This window comes from Lathamus discolor, chromosome W (assembly GCF_037157495.1).
Source record: "Lathamus discolor isolate bLatDis1 chromosome W, bLatDis1.hap1, whole genome shotgun sequence".
NCBI lineage: Eukaryota > Metazoa > Chordata > Aves > Psittaciformes > Psittacidae > Lathamus > Lathamus discolor.
This window is the reverse complement of record NC_088908.1, coordinates 1,250,966-1,274,158: the sequence shown is the minus strand read 5'-3', so window position 1 is coordinate 1,274,158 and position 23,193 is coordinate 1,250,966. Positions and strand designations below refer to the sequence as shown.

At 46.0% G+C, this 23,193-nt stretch overlaps 1 protein-coding gene and 1 long non-coding RNA gene across 4 annotated transcripts in view; one reads left to right on the top strand and one right to left on the bottom strand.

Moving 5' to 3' along the window:
• The window catches only part of LOC136004248 (E3 ubiquitin-protein ligase ZNRF1-like), a 33,954-nt gene extending 31,129 nt beyond the window's left edge, over window positions 1-2,825 (bottom strand). Inside the window, exon 1 of one of the 2 annotated variants that reach the window (XM_065660576.1) lies at window positions 1,919-2,825. In XM_065660576.1, coding sequence (XP_065516648.1) covers window positions 1,919-2,345 — 427 coding nt within the window. In that variant the 5' untranslated portion in view covers window positions 2,346-2,825. The remainder of the gene's footprint in view (window positions 1-1,918) is intronic. The other variant, XM_065660575.1, reaches the window with a different exon arrangement.
• Window positions 1,958-21,943, top strand: LOC136004251 (uncharacterized). Of its 2 annotated transcripts, none has more exons than XR_010608332.1 (3): window positions 1,958-2,812; window positions 17,619-18,888; window positions 19,845-21,943. It is a non-coding gene; the product is annotated as an uncharacterized LOC136004251 (long non-coding RNA). The 2 variants fall into 2 exon arrangements; XR_010608331.1 differs by having other exon boundaries at window positions 17,619-19,456.
• The last annotated feature ends 1,250 nt before the right edge of the window (window positions 21,944-23,193 follow it).

Here is a 23,193-nt window from a genome sequence, read left to right as displayed (position 1 = left end):
AGCGCTGCTGCTTCAACATTTTCCAGTGGCTAACGGAGTGGCTCAGCACCATGAGAGGAGCAGATTGATGAGGAGACAAGGGGGAAGAAGCAAGTAGCTCCTGCCTGCCCTGCTATAGGTTAACCAGCTGCTATGGTTTTCAGGATGGTTTTTAAGCATCCTCTGCTCCTTTTACTATTAGCTAGCAATGAGGAAGAACCACCACCAAGAGAGGCTTCAGCACAGACTGAACTGCTCTCACTGCTGCTTCAGCACAGCTCAAACATTCTCAGAGGGCTTCAAAAGAGGCAGCAGAGAAACTCAGTTCCTGCAGCACTTCCCACAGCTTGTGCTGCAATCTTCCAAGGCACTGGCTTTAACTTAACAGCACTGCACTAACTCACTCAAGCTGTCAGAAAAAGCTTAGTCCATTTTGCAGCTGGTTTATTTTTATGAGCAGGTCTTTGCCTCTCAGCACTGCAGCTTGAGAACTATCATTTAATGTAACTGATACTCTCAAAAGGACTACCTCTACGTGTGGATTAGCTCCAGGGTGTTTCTGTAACAAAACCCTCCTCCCTCCAGCACCAGGCACAGCAGAAGGCCCCATGGCACTCGTTCATACAGAGGCTTGTGAAATACCTGGAATGATGCTGTGCCTTAGTTTCTTTCTGTGTTTAAAACCCAGAGCGGCAGCACAGTCTGCACAAGGTCACGGAGCAAGAAAGTTTGCAGAAGCACTTGATTTCACACGCCAGCCAGCACTCTCCATCTGCCAGGAAGGACTGCAAGAACCCGGCTTATCCAGACCAATAGGAAGAGGGCCCAGGGTGTTCTACCATTGAGGATGTAATGCAAGACATAGAGCTTTCATCTAACTGAGAAGAGCAGCCTCTGGAGACTGGGTAATGGGGGAAAATCCCAAGATGGAAGGAGGAAAATGGGCCCACACAAGCCTCATTTTGCACTTTGTTCTTGTCCGCTGGTTCAGTTTCAACTGATGAGGCATTGTCCCAAGGGGTATTATGAAATTCCCAGATCATGTCATGCAAAGAGAACACTTAGTGTTTGCAAAGGGGATGGGTGGGAGAGAAATCCCAGACTATTCCAGGAAACACAAGGAGACATCCCTAAAATTACTTCCCTTGTAGCAAGGAGGGAAAGGGAGGACCTCCCATCTTGCTCCCTGTACCCAGCCAAAACTAGGTCAGTGACACAGCCCTACTCACAGCCAGAGTTCCTTCTCCACACACCAGGACCCACGGAAGGGTCCAGCCTGGAGGGTGAAGATGGGGACAACCTTACAACTCCCTTGACCTGACATGTTTCCTGCAAGCTCCCCAGCCCCACTAAAGAGGCAGGCAGTTCCTCCTATGCTTCCTCCACAGCACCACAACGGTGCCAGCTGGCTTCAGTGAGAAAACCCACTGTGGCCTCACCCTGGCCCTTTATCAGATGAAAATAAAGGGGGGGGAATCCTACACCTCACTTTCAGAGGCTTTCTCTACCCCTTTCCCAGCTTCTAAGGTGTGGGAACCACTATACCTGACTGGCACCCCCCAAATACCTTCAGAAGCAGCATGAGGAGCTCAGCCTGGTCTTCAAAACCCAGTGCTCAAGCTACAGCACCCTCAGACCACTTTCCACCAGGGCGAAGTGGGGAGAATGTATGTGTAGGATATCCACTGCTTCACATCCTGGAGCCAAGCCACCTCCCTTCCAGAAAGCTTCCTCTCTCGACCTTGACACAGACACCATCCCTAGCACCAGGGAGGGGATGAGGGTCCTTCCTTCAAGCTTAACATAAGGGGCGTTGACCAGCCAGCCAAAACGGGGCAGACCCCCTCCCACCCTGGTCCCAGGCGAAATGTGCCCACTGCCACACCCAAGCACCCATTGAAAGGAAGCCGTAGGGACACTCCGGGGAGCCAGCACTCACCACTGTGCGAGCTGAACCACCGCGGTGCGATGTGGAGGGGCAGCGCGTCGGCCAGCGAGGCCCTGGCGCCCAGGTACAGCATCCCGTCTCTATGGTGACCGCCTCCCGTTTCCTGGTAACCGTTGCCATGGGCGTACGTGGAGCCGGAGACCGGACCGCCGCCGCCCGGAGCCCGCTCGGCCTCCCCTGCCGCAGCCGAGTACAGCCCGAAGGGGACGGCGCCAGCCGCCACGGGCTCCATGCCCATACCAGCCACCGAGCTGACTGAGCGGCTGCGCAGCCCCATGGCGCCGCCGCCGGCCGCCCGGTAATGGCCGAAGGGGGACGGCCCCCCCCCTCCTCCCGGCGGTGGCACGGCACTGTCATCCGTCGACACCCCCGGGAAGGGGCCTCGCGAACGGGCCGCCGTGCTCTGCTTACCCCCCATATGGGCACCGCAGGGCCGGAGGAAGGCGAGAGACAGCCCCCCGTGAGGAACGGGGCCGCACCGCCCCCGGGAAGCGAGAAAGGGCGGAAGGAAGCAGGGAAGGTACGGGCAACTACGGGCGAAAACCCATCCCCGCCCCAGACATCCTCCCCGCGCCGAGCCCGCAGGGGCGAGGGCGCTCCGAGGCCGCCGCCGTCACTGCCGGCAAGGACCGCCGAGGGCTCCGGGGCCGCGTAGAAGAAGGGGAGACCAAGACGGCGAGGGAAGTTGGGATGTGTGTGGACGCCAGCCAGGTCGCTCCACCCGCCTCGCTCCTGCCCGGGGTGCGGCCAAGCAGCCGGGCGACAATCAGCTGCTGCCCATGTGGCAGCGGGGCCACAGGGCCCCGCTCCGCTAGGCACGGCCTCGCTGCTAACCGCCACCAGCCACCTTGCTGTTCGGCGCCGCGCCGGAGACAATAGAGACCGGTAATACGCATGCTCCCGCCTCCTCCCCCGGCCCCCCGCCTTTAACCCCTACGCTGCTGCCGGCCAATGCCGGCACTCGCCGCTGCGGCCACGCGGGTCATAGAGACATGGCGCCCCGGGTGGGCTTTTCCCCGCGGAGCACAGCCCTCGACCTCACTCACTCCGCGGGCCTGCAGCGGGGCCGTTACCACGCGAAAGTCGCTGCAACTAAGCGCTCTGAGGAAGTCGAGCCGCGCGAGAGCCGCCCGCACCATAAGGTCCCACCAAGCGCACCGGGACTGGGGATGTGTGTGGAGTGAGCGCAGTAGGACTACATTTCCCGTCATCCCCCGCGTGGCGCACAGTTGTACGCAGGCGCACTGCCGCGAGCCCCGCCTGTACCGGGGCGGCCCAAGATGGTGGCGTGCTGGAGCACCCAGAATGTGGTGGTGGAATTTTGAGATGCCTAGGTTGGGGGAGCTGTTGTAGCTGGGGGTTGCTGCCCTGCCCTCGCCCCTGCCCCTGCCCCTGCCCTTGCGGAGCCTTTCGCCAGCAGCAGTGAAGCACGAAACCAGACTCTACAGTTATAAAGTATAGACTTATAAAGCAGTTACGTTTATTACAGCGCTGGGTGCAAGGGGGATCTTTCCTCTTAACTTGCACACAGAGGGGTTAACCGAGCAGATATTTATTACACACAAACATGCATATTCATTAGGTTCCCGAGAGAGCAGTGGGGATATTACAATTAGTTCTAGGAACTCATTATCCTAAGTCTCCTCCTTTTGGCGCTTGTGCGCTGCCCTCCAGTGGTCCTGGGTGGAGGTCTTCAAGATCATAGAATCATAGAATAGTTAGGGTTGGAAAGGACCTCAAGATCATCGAGTTCCAACCCCCCTGCCATGGGCAGGGACACCTCACACTAAACCATCCCAACCAAGACTTCATCCAACCTGGCCTTGAACACTGCCAGGGATGGAGCACTCACAGCCTCCCTGGGCAACTGATTACAGTGTCTCACCACCCTCACAGGAAAGAATTTCCTCCTTAGATCCAATCTAAACTTCCCCTGTTTCAGTTTTAACCCCTTACCCCTTGTCCTGTCACTACAGTCCCTGACAAAGAGTCCCTCCCCAGCATCCCTATAGGCCCCCTTCAGGTACTGGAAGGCTGCTATGAGGTCTCCACGCAGCCTTCTCTTCTCCAGGCTGAACAGCCCCAACTTCCTCAGCCTATCTTCATACGGGAGGTGCTCCAGTCCCCTGATCATCCTCGTGGCCCTCCTCTGGACTTGTTCCAGCAGTTCCATGTCCTTTTTATGTTGAGGACACCAGAACTGCACACAATGCTCCAGGTGAGGTCTCACAAGAGCAGAGTAGAAGGGCAGGATCACCTCCTTCGCCCTGCTGGTCACGCTCCTTTTGATGCAGCCCAGGATACGGCTGGCTTTCTGGGCTGCGAGCGCACACTGCAGCCGGCTCATGTTCTTTTTCTCATCGACCAGCACCCCCAAGTCCTTCTCCTCAGAGCCACTCTGAATCTCTTCTTTGCCCAATCTGTAGCTGTGCCTGGGATTGCTCCGACCCAGGTGTAGGACCTTGCACTTGTCATGGTTGAACTTCATAAGGTTGGCATCAGCCCACCTCACAAGTGTGTCAAGGTCCCTCTGGACGGCATCCCTTCCCTGCAGCATATCAACCGGGCCACACAGCTTGGTGTCATCGGCAAACTTGCTGAGGGCGCACTCAATCCCACTGTCCATGTCACCCACAAAGATGTTAAACAGGACCGGTCCCAACACCTATCCCTGAGGGACACCACTTGTTACTCATCTCCAGCCGGACATTGAGCCATTGACCACAACTCTTTGCATGTGGCCATCCAGCCAGTTCTTTATCCACCGAGTGGTCCATCCATCAAATTGATATCTCTCCAATTTAGAGACAAGGATGTTGTGTGGGACAGATGAAGTAAGTAGTTTTCCTCATGTGGGCTGGGGTCTTCAAGATGAAGTAAGCAGTCTTCCTCATGATGTACTTGTCACCTTTGGCACAGTTGGATGCCTCAGTAATCACAAAACTAGCTTAAACCAGCCATATCTGTAATTTTCTGATAGCTGAGAAAGTTTTAGAACAGCGTGACCTTCGTACAAAATTTATTGCAAGCAAAACAGGACGGGTAGACAAGGATTATCCGAAGCTAGCAGATGTTTGGGAGTCACTGTCTCCAAACTAACTGATAAGTAGAAGGATGGGGAGAAATAATTCACTCATGTTAGTAGGGTCACTAAATTCTGTTATCTCACCACAGACTTACATTGTTCTCTGTCTGAGACCTAAGTTAGGCTAAAAGTATTTTAACCCTATGTTTTCCAGTCACTTGCTTTCCTTATATCAGCACAGCTGGATATGGTGGGTAAACTATGAGCTACTTCAGCAGGAAACCCAGAAAAATGCGAAGAATAGGTCTACAAACTCTCTTGTCTTCTAGTTTGTCCTCTTGTGCTGGAGCAATGTCAACCCCATGTTCACAATCACAAATAGGGGCATCGAATCCTCTGTGCTACATCCAGCCTACCCTCTGTAACCTCACAAAGCCTTTTGCTTTTATACCTAAAAAGCTTTATATCAGTTTTCCTCCTGGAAGAAATGTTGAAGCAGTTTTGTCTGCTGTTGAAGATTTGCTCTCAGGAAACAGGTAATGATACACATGTATGTATGCCTTCCTAGGTCACAGATTCAGATTGTATCTGGCTCAGGAGATATGTGGCCTGATTTGATTGCTTATTCACAATGACTGGTATGTGAGAGGGGAGAACACAAATGTTTCCATCCTCTTCTGCAGTAGTTGGTTTCAATCTCACTGTTGTGCAGGTTTATACCTTAATAGAGAGGTTAACCACGGGTATTTTGGTCCTTTTGGTTCAATCTGATGTGACCTTTCTGACCTGCCTGCTCTCACATATGAAACCATAGAGTTGCAGTGGCTGCTAGGCTGCTGCTTCAAGCTTAACTCATTTACATGTTTGTCCTTGAGCTTTTCTTAGTAGTCTGCTCAACCATTTTTTGCAGCTGAGAAACCTGAGCTTGAGAAATTGAAACACCTTGGCTGTATCATCCTGTACCAGGCTTGGGCTCTGCCTGTAGACCATGCTCTCTCCAAAATCTCTACCCCAAAACAAACTGAAATGGTGGTTTGGAGAAATCTCCAGGAACCTGCCAACAAAGTTTAAGTTGACAAGCAGGTATTCTTTATTGCGGCACCAGGAGACACGGGGGATAGCTCCTCCTAGCATAGGAGATGCATAGGAGATGTCACATGCTGGAACGCAGTTGTATTTTTCTGGTATCTGACCCAATTTCTGAAAACCAGTATTTGATGCTGTGCTTGAGTAATTAATGAATGGCAAACTGGTTTTATTTTTATCATGCTGCTAATTAGTATTTGTATACTTGGCATATGTTTTTGTCTTTGTTTTAAAAATTGTGAACGAGTGGAATTTTTGGGATCCTGTGTAAGTGTGTGTGTGTATAGCGTGTATAAGAAAAATAACGGAAAATCTACAGAGTGGAGAAATAATAGAAAAGAGCCCTTTGGGGTGTGGCTTATTGGAAAGAATTAGGATGATCCCCCAGGGTCTCGGTAAATAAAAAGACTTGAATGAAATATTATAACCAGTGGTGGCCGTTATATACCTTAGAGGATCAGGAAAAATGACCCAAAAATGGGACTTTGAATTATAATACATTGTTGCAATTAATGTTATTTTTAAGCTGACAAGGAAAATGGAATGAATTGATGTATGCAGATATGTTTTTCACTTTAAGAAACCACCCAGAGTGGCAGACGGAATGTGAAATTAAAATAGCTCCACCAGATCCCTTAATTTTGGCTTTGGAAAAGGACAGGGAAAAACAGAAAGCTAAGGTGGAGAGATGTTGTTCAGGTTGTGATATTGGGGGAATGATGTTTAAACTTAAAAAACAGTAATCAGGAAGATAGGTTGGAGGATTATGTATCACAGGTACCTCAGAGAGCAGCACCCTCAGCATCTGCCCCATCTGTTACTGATAAGGAGGAAGGGGTTGCTGTCACTGGCAACAGAGCAGAAGGACCTGAGAATGTTAAGCATGGAGAGCATATAGGAATCGGGAACAAGTAGAGAAGAAAAAGCTGAGTCGTGCTATAGCCATGGCTATGGTGGCTGCTTTGGGGCAAGTAGAAACTGGTGGAGGGACTAATGGAAGAGGAAAAGCAGTTAGAGGCAGAGGAGAAATGTTCAGTAAATTGTGTTGCAACAGGGAGGAATCAAGACACGACCACTGTGATCCATAAGCGTGATTTGTTTATTGGGCTTCTACCTCCGGTTAATATAGCAACGATAATACATGAATATGCAAATACTAGGCGCTTGATTGGTTCTGGCATAAGTAAGGCATTGCGTAAGCTCATTATTTTTGTGGTTAAACTGTGTACTTTTATATCCTCTATTTTTATGTGCTTATCTTGTTTATTAGTTAGTGTCCTTGTCTGTAATTGGTCAGAGCATGGCGCTTCCCTCCAGATGTCCCTCAGTTCCTCATTATCTGGTGCTAGTAAGTCTGCACCATTCTCTAAACAAATGTTCTATTTCAGCTCGTTGATGGGAACGTGGCCTTTCTCTGTTAGCCATGTCTCCACAATTCCCCCTTTTTCTTTATGAAGGAATAAGGACTGAGTCAGGAGTCATTGTAAACAAGCAGAACAACATTGCAAAGCACAACAAAGCAACAAACCCCCTATAATTATTAGTCCTATCACGGCGAAGCAGCTTGTAAAGCAAACGTATATGCAGCTCTATGAAGCGAACCTCGATTTTCAAATAACTCGAGTAATTCAAAATCTGTACTTCTAAAATCAGCTAAATATTTCCGAAGCGCTATAAGCGGGTCACTTTTGCGATAAAATTTGTTCCGACAAGCTACACAAAAGGCCTTTTGTTTTAGCCAACTTTGGCAAAGATACCTTATAGACTGACAACCACCACAATAGAACTCTACTGTAGGGTCACACTGATGACAAAAACTACAGGGTTGTCGAAGCACTTGTTGTATCTCCAGTCTCGGTTGTACCACTATATGTCTGTGGCCATGGACCGGATCTAGGAGGGCGACTGTGCTCAACGAAAGCTCTGTGTTGATTAAGGAGTTAAGTTCTTCCATTAGTGGCTGTAGTGCTCAGCGCAGGCGACGCTCCTCCCGGGCCTGCGAGTCAGGGTCCATACCCTAGCTCGGAGATACCGTCACTGGAGCTTCCTCAGCAGCCGGTCTTAGCCACTTGGATGGTACCCACCAGGGTCCTGCGGGAGCAGAAACACAGGCGTAACCACGGCCCAGATATATTACTTCTGCCGGTCCCTGCCACAACCCTGTATTAGGATCTCGATAGTACACCTTAAAAGAAAGCTTTATCTTTTGTGCTTCTGTTTGTACAAAGTGCTTAACAACCGCTGGAGTTTGTTCATCACCAAAGATACATAAATAATTTAACGTATACAATGTTAAGGAAATCCGCTCTTGAACATCTATTATGCCTGAATGTTTCTTTTAACGGTCAAGCGGATGGCCACTTACTTAGAGAAACTATGGTAATATCAGCACCAGAGTCAAGCAATGCAGTCAAAGTTATCGAGTGATTTCCCCAAGTTAATATCGCTGAAATCTCTGTGCGGGTCGCCATCGATAGAGAAAATAGGGCGAGTCCTCCAGTAGATCCAAAACCACCGGTGCCACGAACGGTTTGATGTGCTCCTGATATTAACTGCGAAATAGGCACAACTTGTGCTATATGTGTGCCTTTTGGTATATGCAGAGGAGGATAGTCAGTTTTTGCCATAATCTTAATTTCACCCATATAATTAGCATCGATGACACCTGGAACAATGAATAGTCCTTTCAACGCGGATGATGATCTCCCCAGTAACAAGGCTCCTATAGGCTTATTATTTAAAGTCAAAGGACCATATATTCCGGTAGAGAGCAATGACACGGTCTTATCATATAAGGTAGTATCTACTGCGGTTGCCAAGTCCATTCCGAGGCTGCCGGCGGTGGCTGGTTGCAAGGCAATGGAGTTTGACTTGCTGCGTACACACGTTAAGGCATGGGGGCTGAGGGACCCGTGCTTGGGATCATTTTGCGACGGGTCTTGGCGCTCTGCTGCCAGTTTCCCGACCGGTTCTGTTTACGTCGACAGGTAGCAGCACAATGGTTGTCCATTTGACAATTAGGGCACCAAACCGAGTTGTGGCAATCTTTTCTCATGTGCCCATTTTGACCACATCTAAAACATCAAGGACCCCTGACCATACCGGTGGCTTGCAAAGGTGCCAAGGCTGCTAATACTTGCGACTGACTTTTTTTTTTTCCTCTTTTTTTTTTTTTTTTTTTTGAATTGCCTCTCCCACTGCTTTTACCGCCTCAACCAACATTGCCTGATGCCCCATAGGTACCCGTGTCATACGTTCTAACATCTCTTCTACAGTGGCATTTGCAGGTAACTGAACAAGTATCTGCCTTACAGCATCATTACAGTTCTGTATTGCACACTGACGCAGTAAAATACCATGCATGTATTCTGGAGTACCTGACTTCCTTATAGCATCAGCTACCCTATCCACAAAGGTACTGAAGGGCTCGTCCTTTTTCTGTGTCACTTTCATGGAGGCAGGAGCTGCACTAGTATCTTTAATCTGTGATAGAGCTCATAAGGCTAGTCTCATAGATTCTTTTAACAATTCTGGACCTAACTGGACTTGAGCCTCCTTAGTGGAGAACTGCCCAATTCCCATCAGGTGTTGTAATTGCACCCCAATCAGGGGATCTCCCTGGTCTTGTTGAACTGCAACCACCTCTTGACAGGCTTCCTGCCAATACATGTTCCATAACAACTGCGAAGGGGTGAGGATTAATTTCACAATACTTTTAATATCCTCGATTAAGAGCAAATCTGTTCCCCAAATATATGACAACATTTGCCTAGTGGGTTCAGACTGAATGCCTGTAGAAGAAACAGTTCGCCTTAACTGAGATAGCAATTTCCAATTTAATGGAGACATTTCAGCATTTACTGCCTGACCTTGAGGGTTAATCTGGTACTTAACAGGAAAGGCAAGAATCTTTTCCTGCAACACCTGCGAACAATCAAAATCATTGTTTGACAGAGCCTCTCTCTGAATAGATTTCCAATCTATCACCTGGATTCGCATTTGTCTACCCCTGCTCTGCAACTTTACCCTTTCCTTACAACGAACTTCTTGCGATTTAACCCTTTCCTTACAACGACCTTAGAATCATAGAATAGTTAGGGTTGGAAAGGACCTCAAGATCATCTAGTTCCAACCCCTCTGCCATGGGCAGGGACACCTCACACTAAACCATCCCACACAAGGCTTCATCCAAACTGGCCCTGAACACCGCCAGGGATGGAGCACTCACAACTTCCCTGGGCAATCGATTCCAGTGTCTCACCAAACTAACAGGAAAGAATTTCCTCCTTGGATCCAATTTAAACTTCCCCTGTTTAAGTTTTAACCTGTTACCCCTTGTACTGTCACGACAGTCCCTGACGAAGAGTCCCTCCCCAGCATCCCTATAGGCCCCCTTCAGGTACTGGAAGGCTGCTATTAGGTCTCCACGCAGCCTTCTCTTCTCCAGGCTGAACAGCCCCAACTTTCTCAGCCTATCTTCATATGGGAGGTGCTCCAGTCCCCTGATCATCCTCGTGGCCTCCTCTGGACTTGTTCCAGCAGTTCCATGTCCTTTTTATGTTGAGGACACCAGAACTGCACACAATACTCCAGGTGAGGTCTCACAAGAGCAGAGTAGAAGGGCAGGATCACCTCCTTCAACCTGCTGGTCACGCTCCTTTTGATGCAGCCCAGGATACGGCTGGCTTTCTGGGCTGCGAGCGCACACTGCAGCCAGCTCATGTTCATTTTCTCATCGACCAGCAACCTCAAGTCCTTCTCTGCAGAGCTGCTCTGAATCTCTTCTTTGCCCAACCTGTAGCTGTGCCTGGGAGTTCTCCGACCCAGATGTAGGACCTTAAATTTGGCATGTTTGAACTTCATAAGGTTGGCATCAGCCCACCTTACAAGCGTGTCGAGGTCCCTCTGAATTGCATTCCTTCCCTCCAGCGTATCAACCAAACCACACAGCTTGGTGTCATCGGCAAACTTGCTGAGGGCGCACTCAATCCCACTGTCCATGTCAGCGACGAAGATGTTAAACAAGACCGGTCCCAACACCGATCCCTGAGGGACACCACTTGTTATTGGTCTCCAGCCAGACATTGAGCCATTGACCACAACTCTTTGCATGTGGCCATCCAGCCAGTTCTTTATCCACCGAGTGGTCCATCCATCAAATTGATATCTCTCCAATTTAGAGACAAGGATGTTGTGTGGGACAGTGTCAAACGCTTTGCACAAGTCCAGGTAGATGACATCAACTGCTTTATCCTTGTCCATCAATTCTGTAGCCCCATCATAGAAGGCCACCAAATTGGTCAGGCAGGATTTCCCCTTAGTGAAGCCATGCTGGCTGACACCAACTACCTTGTTGTTTTTCATGTGCCTTAGCATGCCTTCCAGGAGAATGTGCTCCAAGATTTTGCCAGGCACAGAGGTGATACTAACTGGTTTGTAATTCCCTGGGTCTTCCATTTTCCCCTTCTTGAAAATGGGGGTTATAGTTCCCTTTTTCCAGTCGTCGGGAACTTCACCTGACTGCCATGATTTTTCAAATATGATGGCCAGTGGCTTAGCAACTTCATTCGCCAGCTCCTTCAGGACCCGTGGATGGATTTCATCAGGTCCCATGGACTTGTGCATGTTTAAATTTTAAGATGGTCTCGAACCAGATCCTCTCCTACAGTGGGCCCAAGGTCTTCATTCTCACAGTCCCTGCGTCTACCTTCTAAGACTTGGGTGGTGCAGTCAGAGCCTTTGCCAGTGAAGACCGAGGAAAAAAAGTGATTCAGAACCTCAGCCTTTTCCACATCCTGTGTAGACAGTTCTCCCCAGAGCTTCCTCAGGGGGCCTATGTTGTCCCTAGTCTGTTTTTTGTTTGCTACGTACCTGTAGAATCTCTTCTGTTATAAAAATTTTGTATTAGCCACGATCTGATTCAATTATTTTATTGCAATTGATTAATATCGAGAGGCAATAAGCAAGCAGCACTGGGTGTGCCAGGGAGTCTCCGCTCCACCAGAGACGCACACCGGGGTCTTTGGGGTCCAGTCTCTTATACTTCTTGGTCCGGGGTCTCAGCCAATCCCTTCTTCTGTACCCGGATGCCGACGTGGCCCCTTTCCATTATTCTTTTCGTGTTGCTGGGGTCTTTCACCAGTGAAGACATTGCTGAACTTCTTGGTAATACATTAACGGGGAGATGTCTTCCACATGCAACTAACCACCATCTTAGCCCCATAAATTCCATTCCTTCTCTGGTTACTTATCCTGTAACAGGATGTATCTATCTCTTTAGTTATATAACCCCCTTAAGGCATTCAAGCAGTTAATCAAAGCACTCTTTAAACAACAAAGGGGTTCCAAGCAGTTAAACAAAGCACCCTTTAAAAAACAAAGCGGTTGAGTAAGAGGGATTATTCCTTGGTATCTTCTTCTCTCTCATCATTGTATTGATGGGAACATTTATCATAATCATGATCATTCCTATACACCCCACACAGGGTACAATAGTCACAAGGGGTTCCGATTCCCCATAAAGTGCAATGGTGACAAGAACTCCTAAGCTGCTGACACGAATCATTCCTGTATACCTCACAATTCCCCCCTTTGTTTTCTTGTAACATTGATTCGTGTTTTGGCTTCTAATCTAGTAACCGCTTTTCGAGCCGTGGATTCTATTGGAGTTGCTTTGGTCTTTAGTATCATTAATGAGTGAGTTCCTCCCTTATTCACTAATTCTGCTTCTAAAGGTACGGCGGTTAATTGCATATTTTGTACAACCGTATGTATAAGTTTGGTAAAACATGGAATTATACAAGGAATAATTAACAATCCCTCGAATATTCCCAACACCACTGTACCAACTTTAGTAATCCAATCCCCGTTAAAAATTGTCTCCAAGATTCTAGTCCTCCAAAATTGATTTCATTCCATGTTTGGACTGGAACATGAGCTGTCTTTTTCATCTCTTCTGATATATTGTAGTTCTCATCTTGGTATTTTGCTTCGCAATTAATCCTAATGCATCTTTTGTTTTATTTACTACTATTTCTACTACAGCTTGTAATCTTATGATCCTATTCAGCATATATATAGGGGTCCGGTATCCTCAGGACCTGTCTTCTGCCCAAGTTGTCGGATCATAGTAAGAGATTATTCGTTCGGGTGGCCACTCATTGTCCTTCCAGTTACCAATTTGCAGTTCCCTTTTATATCATTTCCTTAGTTCATCTGTTTCTGTGTATAATTGGACTCCCAAACATTCTCCTCGGCTTATAGGTAATAAAAAAGAAACTAGGTCTGATTGTTCCCAATACACATGATCCTGTCCAATTTTTAGGTAAAAATGCAAAGGCTACTTTACCACAGATCTAATAATGTCCATCTGGAGTGGGCCATCCGTTTGGTATATTAGTTCCATTAGTCCAGTGATTCATTTCTATAGGACCTCCCCATTTTTCCAGTCTTTCTTTGTTCTGTTCCATATATAACCTCCTTCACAAAGCAAATTTCCTACTGGTTTGCCATCATTTTCTAAAATTTGCCAACAACTTTTTTGCAATTATATTTGTTTGTAAGATCCATTGCTGCCTTCTATTATTTCCTTCTTGATTTCTCCAGATTACAGGATCGCTTATGTTACTCTCCATTGCTTCCCAGGGCCATCTCTCTCCCTGGTTAGTTCCCCCACAAACATAGCAGTTGGTTACATTCAATGATTTAGCTATATTTTACAAAGAGATTTTTAGCAACAGTGGGAATTTCATATTGGACTACTGTTTCCATTTCATGATAAAATGAGTTGAATAAAAAATGATGTTGTATTGATTCCTTAACACTTTCCATAATTTTAGTTTGGACTATAGCTCCTGGATCCTTTCCTGTAGCCCATATTTTAATTCCAAATTCCTTAATTTTCTTATTTTTCCATTTTCCAATATTCATGATAGTTAGATTGAGTAGGGTACATTCGTGTGGTCCACAATCTGGCTTTACTGGGACATTTTGAATAAAGGTTTCCAATTCAGGACAATGATATTCATAACCTCAATTTGTGGTAGCCCAACATACACAGTCCCATCCATATCCACAAAGGTGGCCTCCCAATTGGGGGGTGCAACCGGGGTTTCCGTTCGTCATACAAATATATTTGGCTAGATTTCCATAATATCTTCTCCATCCTATATCTCCACATCCTCCGGTATCCAGATCTCTGTTAATTGCTTTACAGACATGAAAAATCACAGATACAGAAGAATAGAGGTTAGGGACCTTATTATTACTACCGAGGGGTATGCTCAATTCAGGTTTCCAATTTACAGCAGCTCCCCCTGTTTGCAACTCTATCCAATATTGATAAGGGAGTTCTTTTGGATTGAAACATACTGTTTTATTTTCCCCTCCTCTACAAAGTCCGTATTGAGTTTGGTTGTTGTTGTGGTTTAAACAAAAGTCATCCATAAATCACACAGTCGCTCTATTCACTCCCACCCTTCTTGCCCTCCCCCTACTCCCGGAGGGACAGAGAGGAGAATCGAAAAGAATGCAACTCCCACGGGTTGAGATAAGAACAGTTTAGTAACTAAGGTATCACACAAATCACTACTGCTACCACCAATAATAATAATGATAAAAGAAATAACAAGAGGAAAGAATACAACACCTCAACACCAGCCGACCAATAACTCGCCCCACTCCCCCCAGCTGAGCACCGACCGATACCTTGTCCAACCCTGCAGTCCCCCAGCCCTTCCGGGTAACTCCCAGTTACCTCCTGGGCATGACGTGCTGTGGTATGGAATACCTCTTTGGTCAGTTTGGGTCAGGTGTCCTGTCTCTGCTTCTTCCTGGCCTCCCCTCCTCCCTGGCAGAGCATGAGGCTCAGAAAGTCCTTGGCCAGACCAAACATTTGAGCAGCAACTGAAAACATCAGCGTTATCAGCACTGTTCCCAGGCCAAAAAAATCAAAACACAGCACTACACTAGCTACTAAGAAGGAGAAAAATAACTGCTACTGCTGAACCCAGGACAGTTGTGTATACAGTTACTGATTATTGTTCCTTTGCATTCATACACGGTGTGATAGATCAGTGTTTGAGAGGTTATCCTCCCTCGTCTGGTTGTAGTGATACATTCACTACAGTTGTGAATGTCCCTAGAGGCCACGGTGATTTCCCAGGTGGTTCCTATCAGAACCAAAACCAAAAGAGGTCCAGTCAGGATCATAGTGCTCAGCAGTCACAGCCCCAGGGGTTGCAGCCCTCGGCAGACCTTTCCAGCTGCTGCACCAATTCCCTCCGGTCTTGCCCTCTCTGGTAAGTCAGAGGTATATTTCCAGTTGGCTATTATGGCAATAATATTTGACCCACAACAACTGTTCTAATGAGGTTGTAGTTTCACACCAAATGTAAAAGAACTGCAATTGATTCCTTAAAAATTGTTCCTGGTCTCCTCTACGAGTAATAATATATTTTGAACAATTGGGACACCTGGCCCTAATATATAGGTTGCAATGTTTGCAAATAGGACATGGACTGGTATTGGCCCTTATTCTATTATTTACTGAAATGATTTCAGTTGTACCTGCTTTTCCCATATCATATCTACAGGAGTCAATATGAATTCTCTCAGTTACTTGCTTAAATTTTCTTGATAGTTAGCTTGGTGTCCCCAGGTTCAGTCACGACTTTCCAATTCAGTCACCGGAGCCACCCCATGGCACTCCCCCCACCAGGGCAGTCTCACTCCCAGCGTCCAAACTCCTCATAGCACACACACCGATCCGGTTCCACAGAAGAGGAGGCCACTCCCCCACTTCTGCCCGACGTTCGTCCTCCACCAGTTTCAAAGCAACCACCGCAGCCGTGGCTGTAGCACGACCCACCTTTTTCTTTTCTACCTGTTCCCGATTCCTATACACTCCCCATGCTTCCTCCTTCACTCCCGTCCACATTTATTCAACAACCCCTCAGTCCCGTCTGTCAACATGTCTGTTCCCACCTGTTTGCCTGCCCCAGCACCCATCTCATGCTCAATCACAGGAACTGCGTGAGCTCCCCTCCTTTCCCCCTTGGTTTTCCGTTTGTTTTGTTGTGGGTTTTTTTGGTGTTTTGTTTTTTTTTTTTCCCTCTCTCTCACAGCTGCTCACCCTGCTCTGCAGGGGTTACAGATGCCTGCCTCTGCAACAGCACTTCTGGTTTAACCCCTTCTTAACCCTGAATGTGAATGTGCTGCTTGTTGCCAGTGACAGCAATCTCTTCCTATGTATAAATATTAGGACCTAGGAACTGGTCCAATCGTTCAGAAACCCCCAGAGGGTCATCTAACAACAGACCCATTTCCTTTTTAAAGGATCTTACATCGACGGTGTTCAGGGGTACTGCTACAAATCCGATTCCTCTTATATTCCCTCCCATCGGAACCTCTTGGAGGGGGAATAAGGTTTCTCTTTCCTCCACATTCTTCTGAGGATTATCACCTTTTTGTGTTCTTATCTTGTTCCTGGTGCGACTGGAGGGAGGGGAGGATGGGGGAGCGACAGAGCAGGGTCGGGTGGTATCGGAGGGTAAATGCCTTCTCTATTACTTCCCGAGTCTTGCCCTTGATAAGGGGGTGGTAAATTATCTAATGGCTCCCATGATGGTTTATTTAGGGTTTTTTTTACCTTTCCTTTCTTTTCTTTTAAGGGAAATAACAAAACCATTATAGTTGATCCTTTCCATAATGCAGCATAATCACTTTCCTCTTGACTGAAAGGTTCTTTGCCATTAACATATAAATTTAAAGCCTGGCAAATACAATCATCAAAAGATCCAAATATTGGCCAGTACAAATGATCAGGCCGAATTTCCTCTTTAGTCAACACTTCCATACACTAATGGACCATTTTCTCCTTACTCTTTCCTTCTTGGGATGGCCAAGAGCCCCAATATTTAATCATTAACCCCAAGTGTTAGAAAATTTTTAATAGACACAGGGGTTACATATTCAGTTTTAAATGATTTACATGGGGGTTAGGGGAAAGAACTACAACAATTGTGGGAGCCACAGGGAAGGAGGAAATACGGCCATTCTTGCAGCCCCTAGATCTGCGATTTAGAGGGAAGGAATTAACACACGAATTTCTATATGTACCTGAATGCCCCATTCCCCTTTTAGGACGGGACTTATTAGCTAAGTTAGATGCAAGGATTATTTTTGAGAATGGTGAATTAATAATGCAAGTCCCCGAATCAAAAGCAGGACAGTAACAGTGGAACTAAAAGATGGGGTTAGGCCAGTAAGAGTTAAACAATATCCACTGAAGCTAGAGGCAAGATTTGGAATTATAAAAATAATTGAGAAATTTTTGAAATATCGAATTTTGGAAGAATGTGAATCAGAATATAACACACTAATTTTTCCAGTAAGAAAACCAAATGGTGCATATAGGTTAGTACAGGATCTGAGGGCAATAAATGAAATAACAAAAGATATCCACCCAGTAGTAGCAAATCCTTATACACTGTTAACATCTGTGAAGGAAAAATATAAATGGTTTACAGTGATTGATTTAAAAGATGCCTTCTTCTGCATTCCTCTTGATAAAAATTGCAGGAAACTGTTTGCATTTGAATGGGAAGAATCCACAGAGCGGACGAAAACCACAACTAATGTGGACCAGACTACCACAAGTATTCAAAAACAGTCCAACCCTTTTTGGGAATCAATTGGCTAAGGAACTGGAGACATGGACTACTCAAGGAAAGGTACGGGTACCAAGATCACAATATCTCCTATTGCAATACGTAGATGACATCTTTATTGCGACAGAACAGAAATTATGCATAAAAGTGACTATTGAAAACCTGAACCAGCTAGGCCTGAATGATTATAAAGTCTCGAAAGAAAAGGCACAAACTGCATGTACAACTGTGTTGTATCTAGGATGTGAAATTTCACAAGGACAGCGAAAGCTGGGAATAAATCGCATAGAGGCAATCTGTGCCATTCCATAACCACGGAATTTACATGAGCTAAGGACATTTTTGGGCATGGCAGGATGGTGCAGGTTGTGGATAATGAATTATGGACTCATTGCTAAACCCCTGTATGAAGCCCAAAAATCACATGCTTTTGTTTGGGACAAACCACAGAAAGAGGCCTTTAAAAGACTGAAGGAGGCGTTAAAGGACTTTCAGTTATTTGTCCATGAGAGACAGAGATTGGCATTGGGAGTACTAACGCAGAAAATTGGAAGCTGGAAAAGACCAGTAGGATATTTTTCAAAACAACTGGATCCGCAGCTTTTCTAGGAACTGACCTAGAGGAAGGAACTCTTGAACATAACTGTATAGAGGTCATCGAGCATACATATGCAACCAGAATGGACTTAAAAGATGTACCTCTTGAGCAGCCAGTCTGGGAACTTTTCACAGATGGAAGCAGCTTTGTGGAGAACGGGACACGGTATGCAGGATATGCTGTGACAATGCAACAAAAGGTAATTGAAGCAAAAGCATTGCCTCCTGGGACGTCAGCTCAACAGGCAGAGCTGATAGCTCTTTCAAGAGCGTTGGAACTGAGCTACAGTAAAAAGGTGAATGTATGGACTGATTCAAAGTATGCGTTTGGTGTAGTACATATACACGGAGCATTGTGGCAAGAACGAGGACTGTTGTCTTCACAAGGGACTAATATAAAATATCAAGAAGAAATATTAAAACTGATAATTGCTGTACAAAAACCCAAACAGGTAGCCTTTATGCATTGTAAAGCACACCAAGGAGGAACTTCGAAGATATCGGAAAGAAATACACTGGCAGATCAGACAGCTCGACAAGTTGCCCAAAAGGTATGGAACGTGATGGCCCTGATACTTCTCAAGGTAAGCCCACTCCATACCTATCTTTCACAAGATCCTAATTATTCAAAAGAAGATGAAAAGCTGGCAGGACTTTTGAAGGCTCAAAAGAATTCTGAAGGGTGGTATACAACAACAACTGGACAGGTAATAGTACCACCAGCAATAATGCGAAAAATCCTACAAACTGAACACCAGAAATGTCATTGGGGTGCAGAAGCATTGGTAACTTATTTAAGGCGAGGAATAATTTCCACACAGATGTTAACTATGGCAAAAGCAGTGGGGTCAAAATGTGAAATCTGCTTAAAAATAATCCAGTAGTAAAAAGACAAGTTAAGATGGGAAGAATTAGGATAGGAGTGTGTCCTGGTTTTGAGCAGCAGCAGTCATTTTTCTCCTTCTTAGGAGCTAGTACAGTGCTGTGTTTTGATCTTTTAGCCTTGGAACAGTGGTGATAACGCCGATGTTTTCAGTTGCTGCTCGAATGTTTGGTCTGGCCAAGGACTTTCTGAGCCTCCTGCTCTGCCAGGGAGGAGGGGAGGCCGGGAGGAAGTAGAGACAGGACACCTGACCCAAACTGACCAAAGAGGTATTCCATACCACAGCACGTCATGCCCAGGATGTAACTTGGAGGGACCCGGAAGGGTTGGGACTGCAGGGTTGGAGAAGGTATCGGTCGGTGCTCTGCTGGGGGGAGTGGGGCGAGTTATCGGTCGGCTGGTGTTGAGGTGTTGTATTCTTTCCTCTTGTTATTTCCTTTTGCACTATTATTATTAGTGGTAGCAGCAGTGATTTGTGTTATACCTTAGTTACTGGGCTGTTCTTATCTCAACCCGTGGCAGTTGCATTTTTTTTTTGATTCTCCTCTTCGTCCCTCCAGAAGCAGGGGGAGGGCAAGAACTGGGGAGAGTGAGTGGACGAGGTTTGTGGTTGGGTTTAAACCACGACAGTTCTTTTTTTTTTTTTTTTTTTTTTAGAGCATACAGATCTGTAGAGCGTATTTCATCTGTGTAAGACAATAAATACAACTTCACCTGCAGCAGCTCTGGACATCTCATTACAGGGAGACAGTGACAGAGTGGAACCAGGAGATTATTGGCAGGTTGATTTTGCGGAACTACCAAAAGTACAAGGGTACAAATATCTGCTAGTAGGGATTGAAACCTTTTCTGGATGGCCAGAGGCCCTTCCCTGTCACACCAATCAGGCAAAGGAAATGGTGAAATGGTTGCTTAGAGAAATCATTCCACGATTTGGAGTCCCTTTAGGGATATCGTCAGATAGGGGTCCACATTTTGTTGCAACCATAGTACAAGAAGTTAGTAAACTATTAGGGGTATCATGGAACTTACATAACCCCTGGAGGCCCCAATCTAGTGGACAGGTAGAAAAGATGAATCAAACAATAAAGAGACAAATCAGTAAAATATGTCAAGAGGCCAGAATAAAATGGCCACAAGCATTACCTATAGCTCTGTTACGAATCAGAGTAAAACCCAGAAGTGGAATGTCAGTAAGCCCCTATGAGATCCTCTATGGAAAGCCATACTTGGCAGGAACCCTCCACAGGAACTAAAGTAGGATGGGCTATGGAATCCTTGTTTGCTCAATTTGCAGCATATCGGAATAGAGAAATGATTTATGATCTGATTGGTCAGACAGAAAGATTAGCTATAATAACAAAAATGGGATTCAGAGATATAAATTTGCAGTTACAAGCAACGACTAAAATGACCTTGCAGAACAGAATGGCATTGGACATGTTACTGATTAAAGAACATGGTGTTTGTGAATATTTGAAAGACAGAATAGACCATTGTTGTATTCATATTCCTAATGTAACTGCGGACATAGAATACAATATTTCCCAATTGACTAAAGTTGAACAAGAAGCGGAAAAAGAAAGAGAATATATTGAACAAAATTGGATTGGAGCACTCTTTGATAGTTTGGGCCTTCACCTCACAGGATGGGTCCATTACCTCGTGCAAACTATAATTGTGATACTGATTGTATTTTTCATGCTATATCTGATGTATCTTTGTATCCGAAAGGAAATAGCCCAAAACAGTGCATGGACCCATCGAATCATAGGAGCAGTAACTAGGGAACATCTGAAGTACCCTACACCTCCACCTACTTATCAGGAGACAGCTACCTAAGAGAATGAAAATACTTACTTAAGTTGAGTGAAGTATTTTCAAAGGGGGGAAATGTTAGAGAAAGGGGAGAGATTTTTACGATAACTATATAAATAGTAGAAATTATTATATTTGAAAAATTAATAAATCAATAGTGTGGCTTTGGAAATACTGTAATTTGGCAGTATTCACAGAATCACAGAATCCCAAGGGTTGGAAGGGACCTCAAAAGATCATCTAGTCCAACCCCCCTGCAAGAGCAGAGTAACCTAAAGTACATCACACAGGAACTTGTCCAGGCGGGCCTTGAATATCTCCAATGTAGGAGACTCCACAACCTCCCTGGGCAACCTGTTCCAGTGCTCTGTCACTCTTACAGTAAAGAAGTTCTTCCTGATGTTAACGTGGAACTTCCTATGCTCCAGTTCACACCCATTGCCCCTTGTCCTATTGTTTGTAGTTTCGTACCGTAGTTATTCAGTAACCAATGTTAACAATGGTAGGCTTGGTGGCAAGAGCTAACATAACCATATATGGTGAAGGGTATATGGGTGGATTTAAGAAAGTATTGTGAAAGTCTATCGAAGCAGAAATTATGGACACACCAAGGGTAGTCAAGTGAGAATAAGAGAATGCTGGCGTCCACACAATGGTTGGGATATATCCAAAGAACAGAAAGGTGAAAAGGACAAGGCGAGGAAGACTTCTTACTTCATCCGAGGAAGACTCCTTACTTCATCAATGCGACCACCAGAGGGGGCTGCGCAAGCGCAGAAGAGGCTGATGTCATAATAGACTGATGTGGTAATCCTTGATGCATATGTATTAGTTAATGATGTAATCCGTGTTGAATATGTATTAGTGACCAAATTTTTAGTGTATAAATTGCGAACGCGATGTGACGAGGTCGAAGCCAGATTTGGGCGCGTGCCCCTGGTTTCCCAGCGCTGCAATAAAGCACCTCATATAACCATGTGTTTATTCTTATGCTAATACAAGGGACTGTCTGGGGGTATTTCTGGTAGTTCGCTCCCTGCCTTATTCCTGGGACCTCTCCGTGGGCCCCTTCCTGGGTGAGAGTTACGACTCCTACTCTGACCCATTTCCCCGCCGGGTGTTGTCTCCTTTCAATCAACCAATATCACTTCCCTCCTTCAGCGGCCAAGTCCCTCGCGGGAGATTGGAAACGTGCCTAGAAGAGGTCCACACTCGCTTCACAGGTCTTCTGTATCCTGGACCGTATTTCCATAGATTCACGTTACTCAGCCTGTGTCTCAGTTCATTCACTTCCACATACCGTCTCTTAACTGGGTAGTCAGATCCCAGATAGAGGAAAACTTCCCATATATGCCATTCATACACACACACACCGGCACCCCACCCAACCGAACGATACTCAGAGTCCGTTGTTCTCGTCCAGATCTTCGTGCACAAGAATTACGGGTATTTTATACTGCAGTTTTCCGGGAGCTCAAATTCCTTGGTTATTGCCTCTCTGTTCGTTGATCTCACGAGACTGTCTGGGACTACTACTCCCGAGCCACAAGTTGTGGGGCTCCCCTCATAAGAGTTATAGTCCCGAGCAGCCACAGAGATCACATCGGGGTCACCAATTTTGTCATAAAAATTTCATCTTAGCCATGATCTGATTCAATTATTTTATTACAATTGATTATATTACAATTGATTAATATCGAGAGCCAATAGCAAGCAGCACTGGGTGCGCCGGGGAGACTCCGCTCCACCAGAGATGCACACCGGGGTCTTTGGGGTCTAGTCTCTTATACTTCTTGATCTGGGGTCTCAGCCAATCCCTTCTTCTGTACCCGGATGCCGACGTGGCCCCTTTCCATTATTCTTTTCTTGTTGCTGGGGTCTTTCTCCGGTGAAGACCTTGCTGAACTTCTTGGTAATACATTAACGGGGAGATGTCTTTCACATGCGATTAACCACCATCTTAGCACCATAAATTCCATTCCTTCTCTGGTTACTTATCCTGTAACAGGATGTATCTTATATCTTAGTTACATAACCCCCTTAAAGCATTCAAGCAGTTAAACAAAGCACCTTTTGAAAAACAAAATGGTTGAGTAAGAGGGATTATTCCTTTGTTTCTTCCTCCTTCTCATCATTGTATTGACAGGAACATTTATCATAATCATGATCATTCCTATAGGTCCCACAC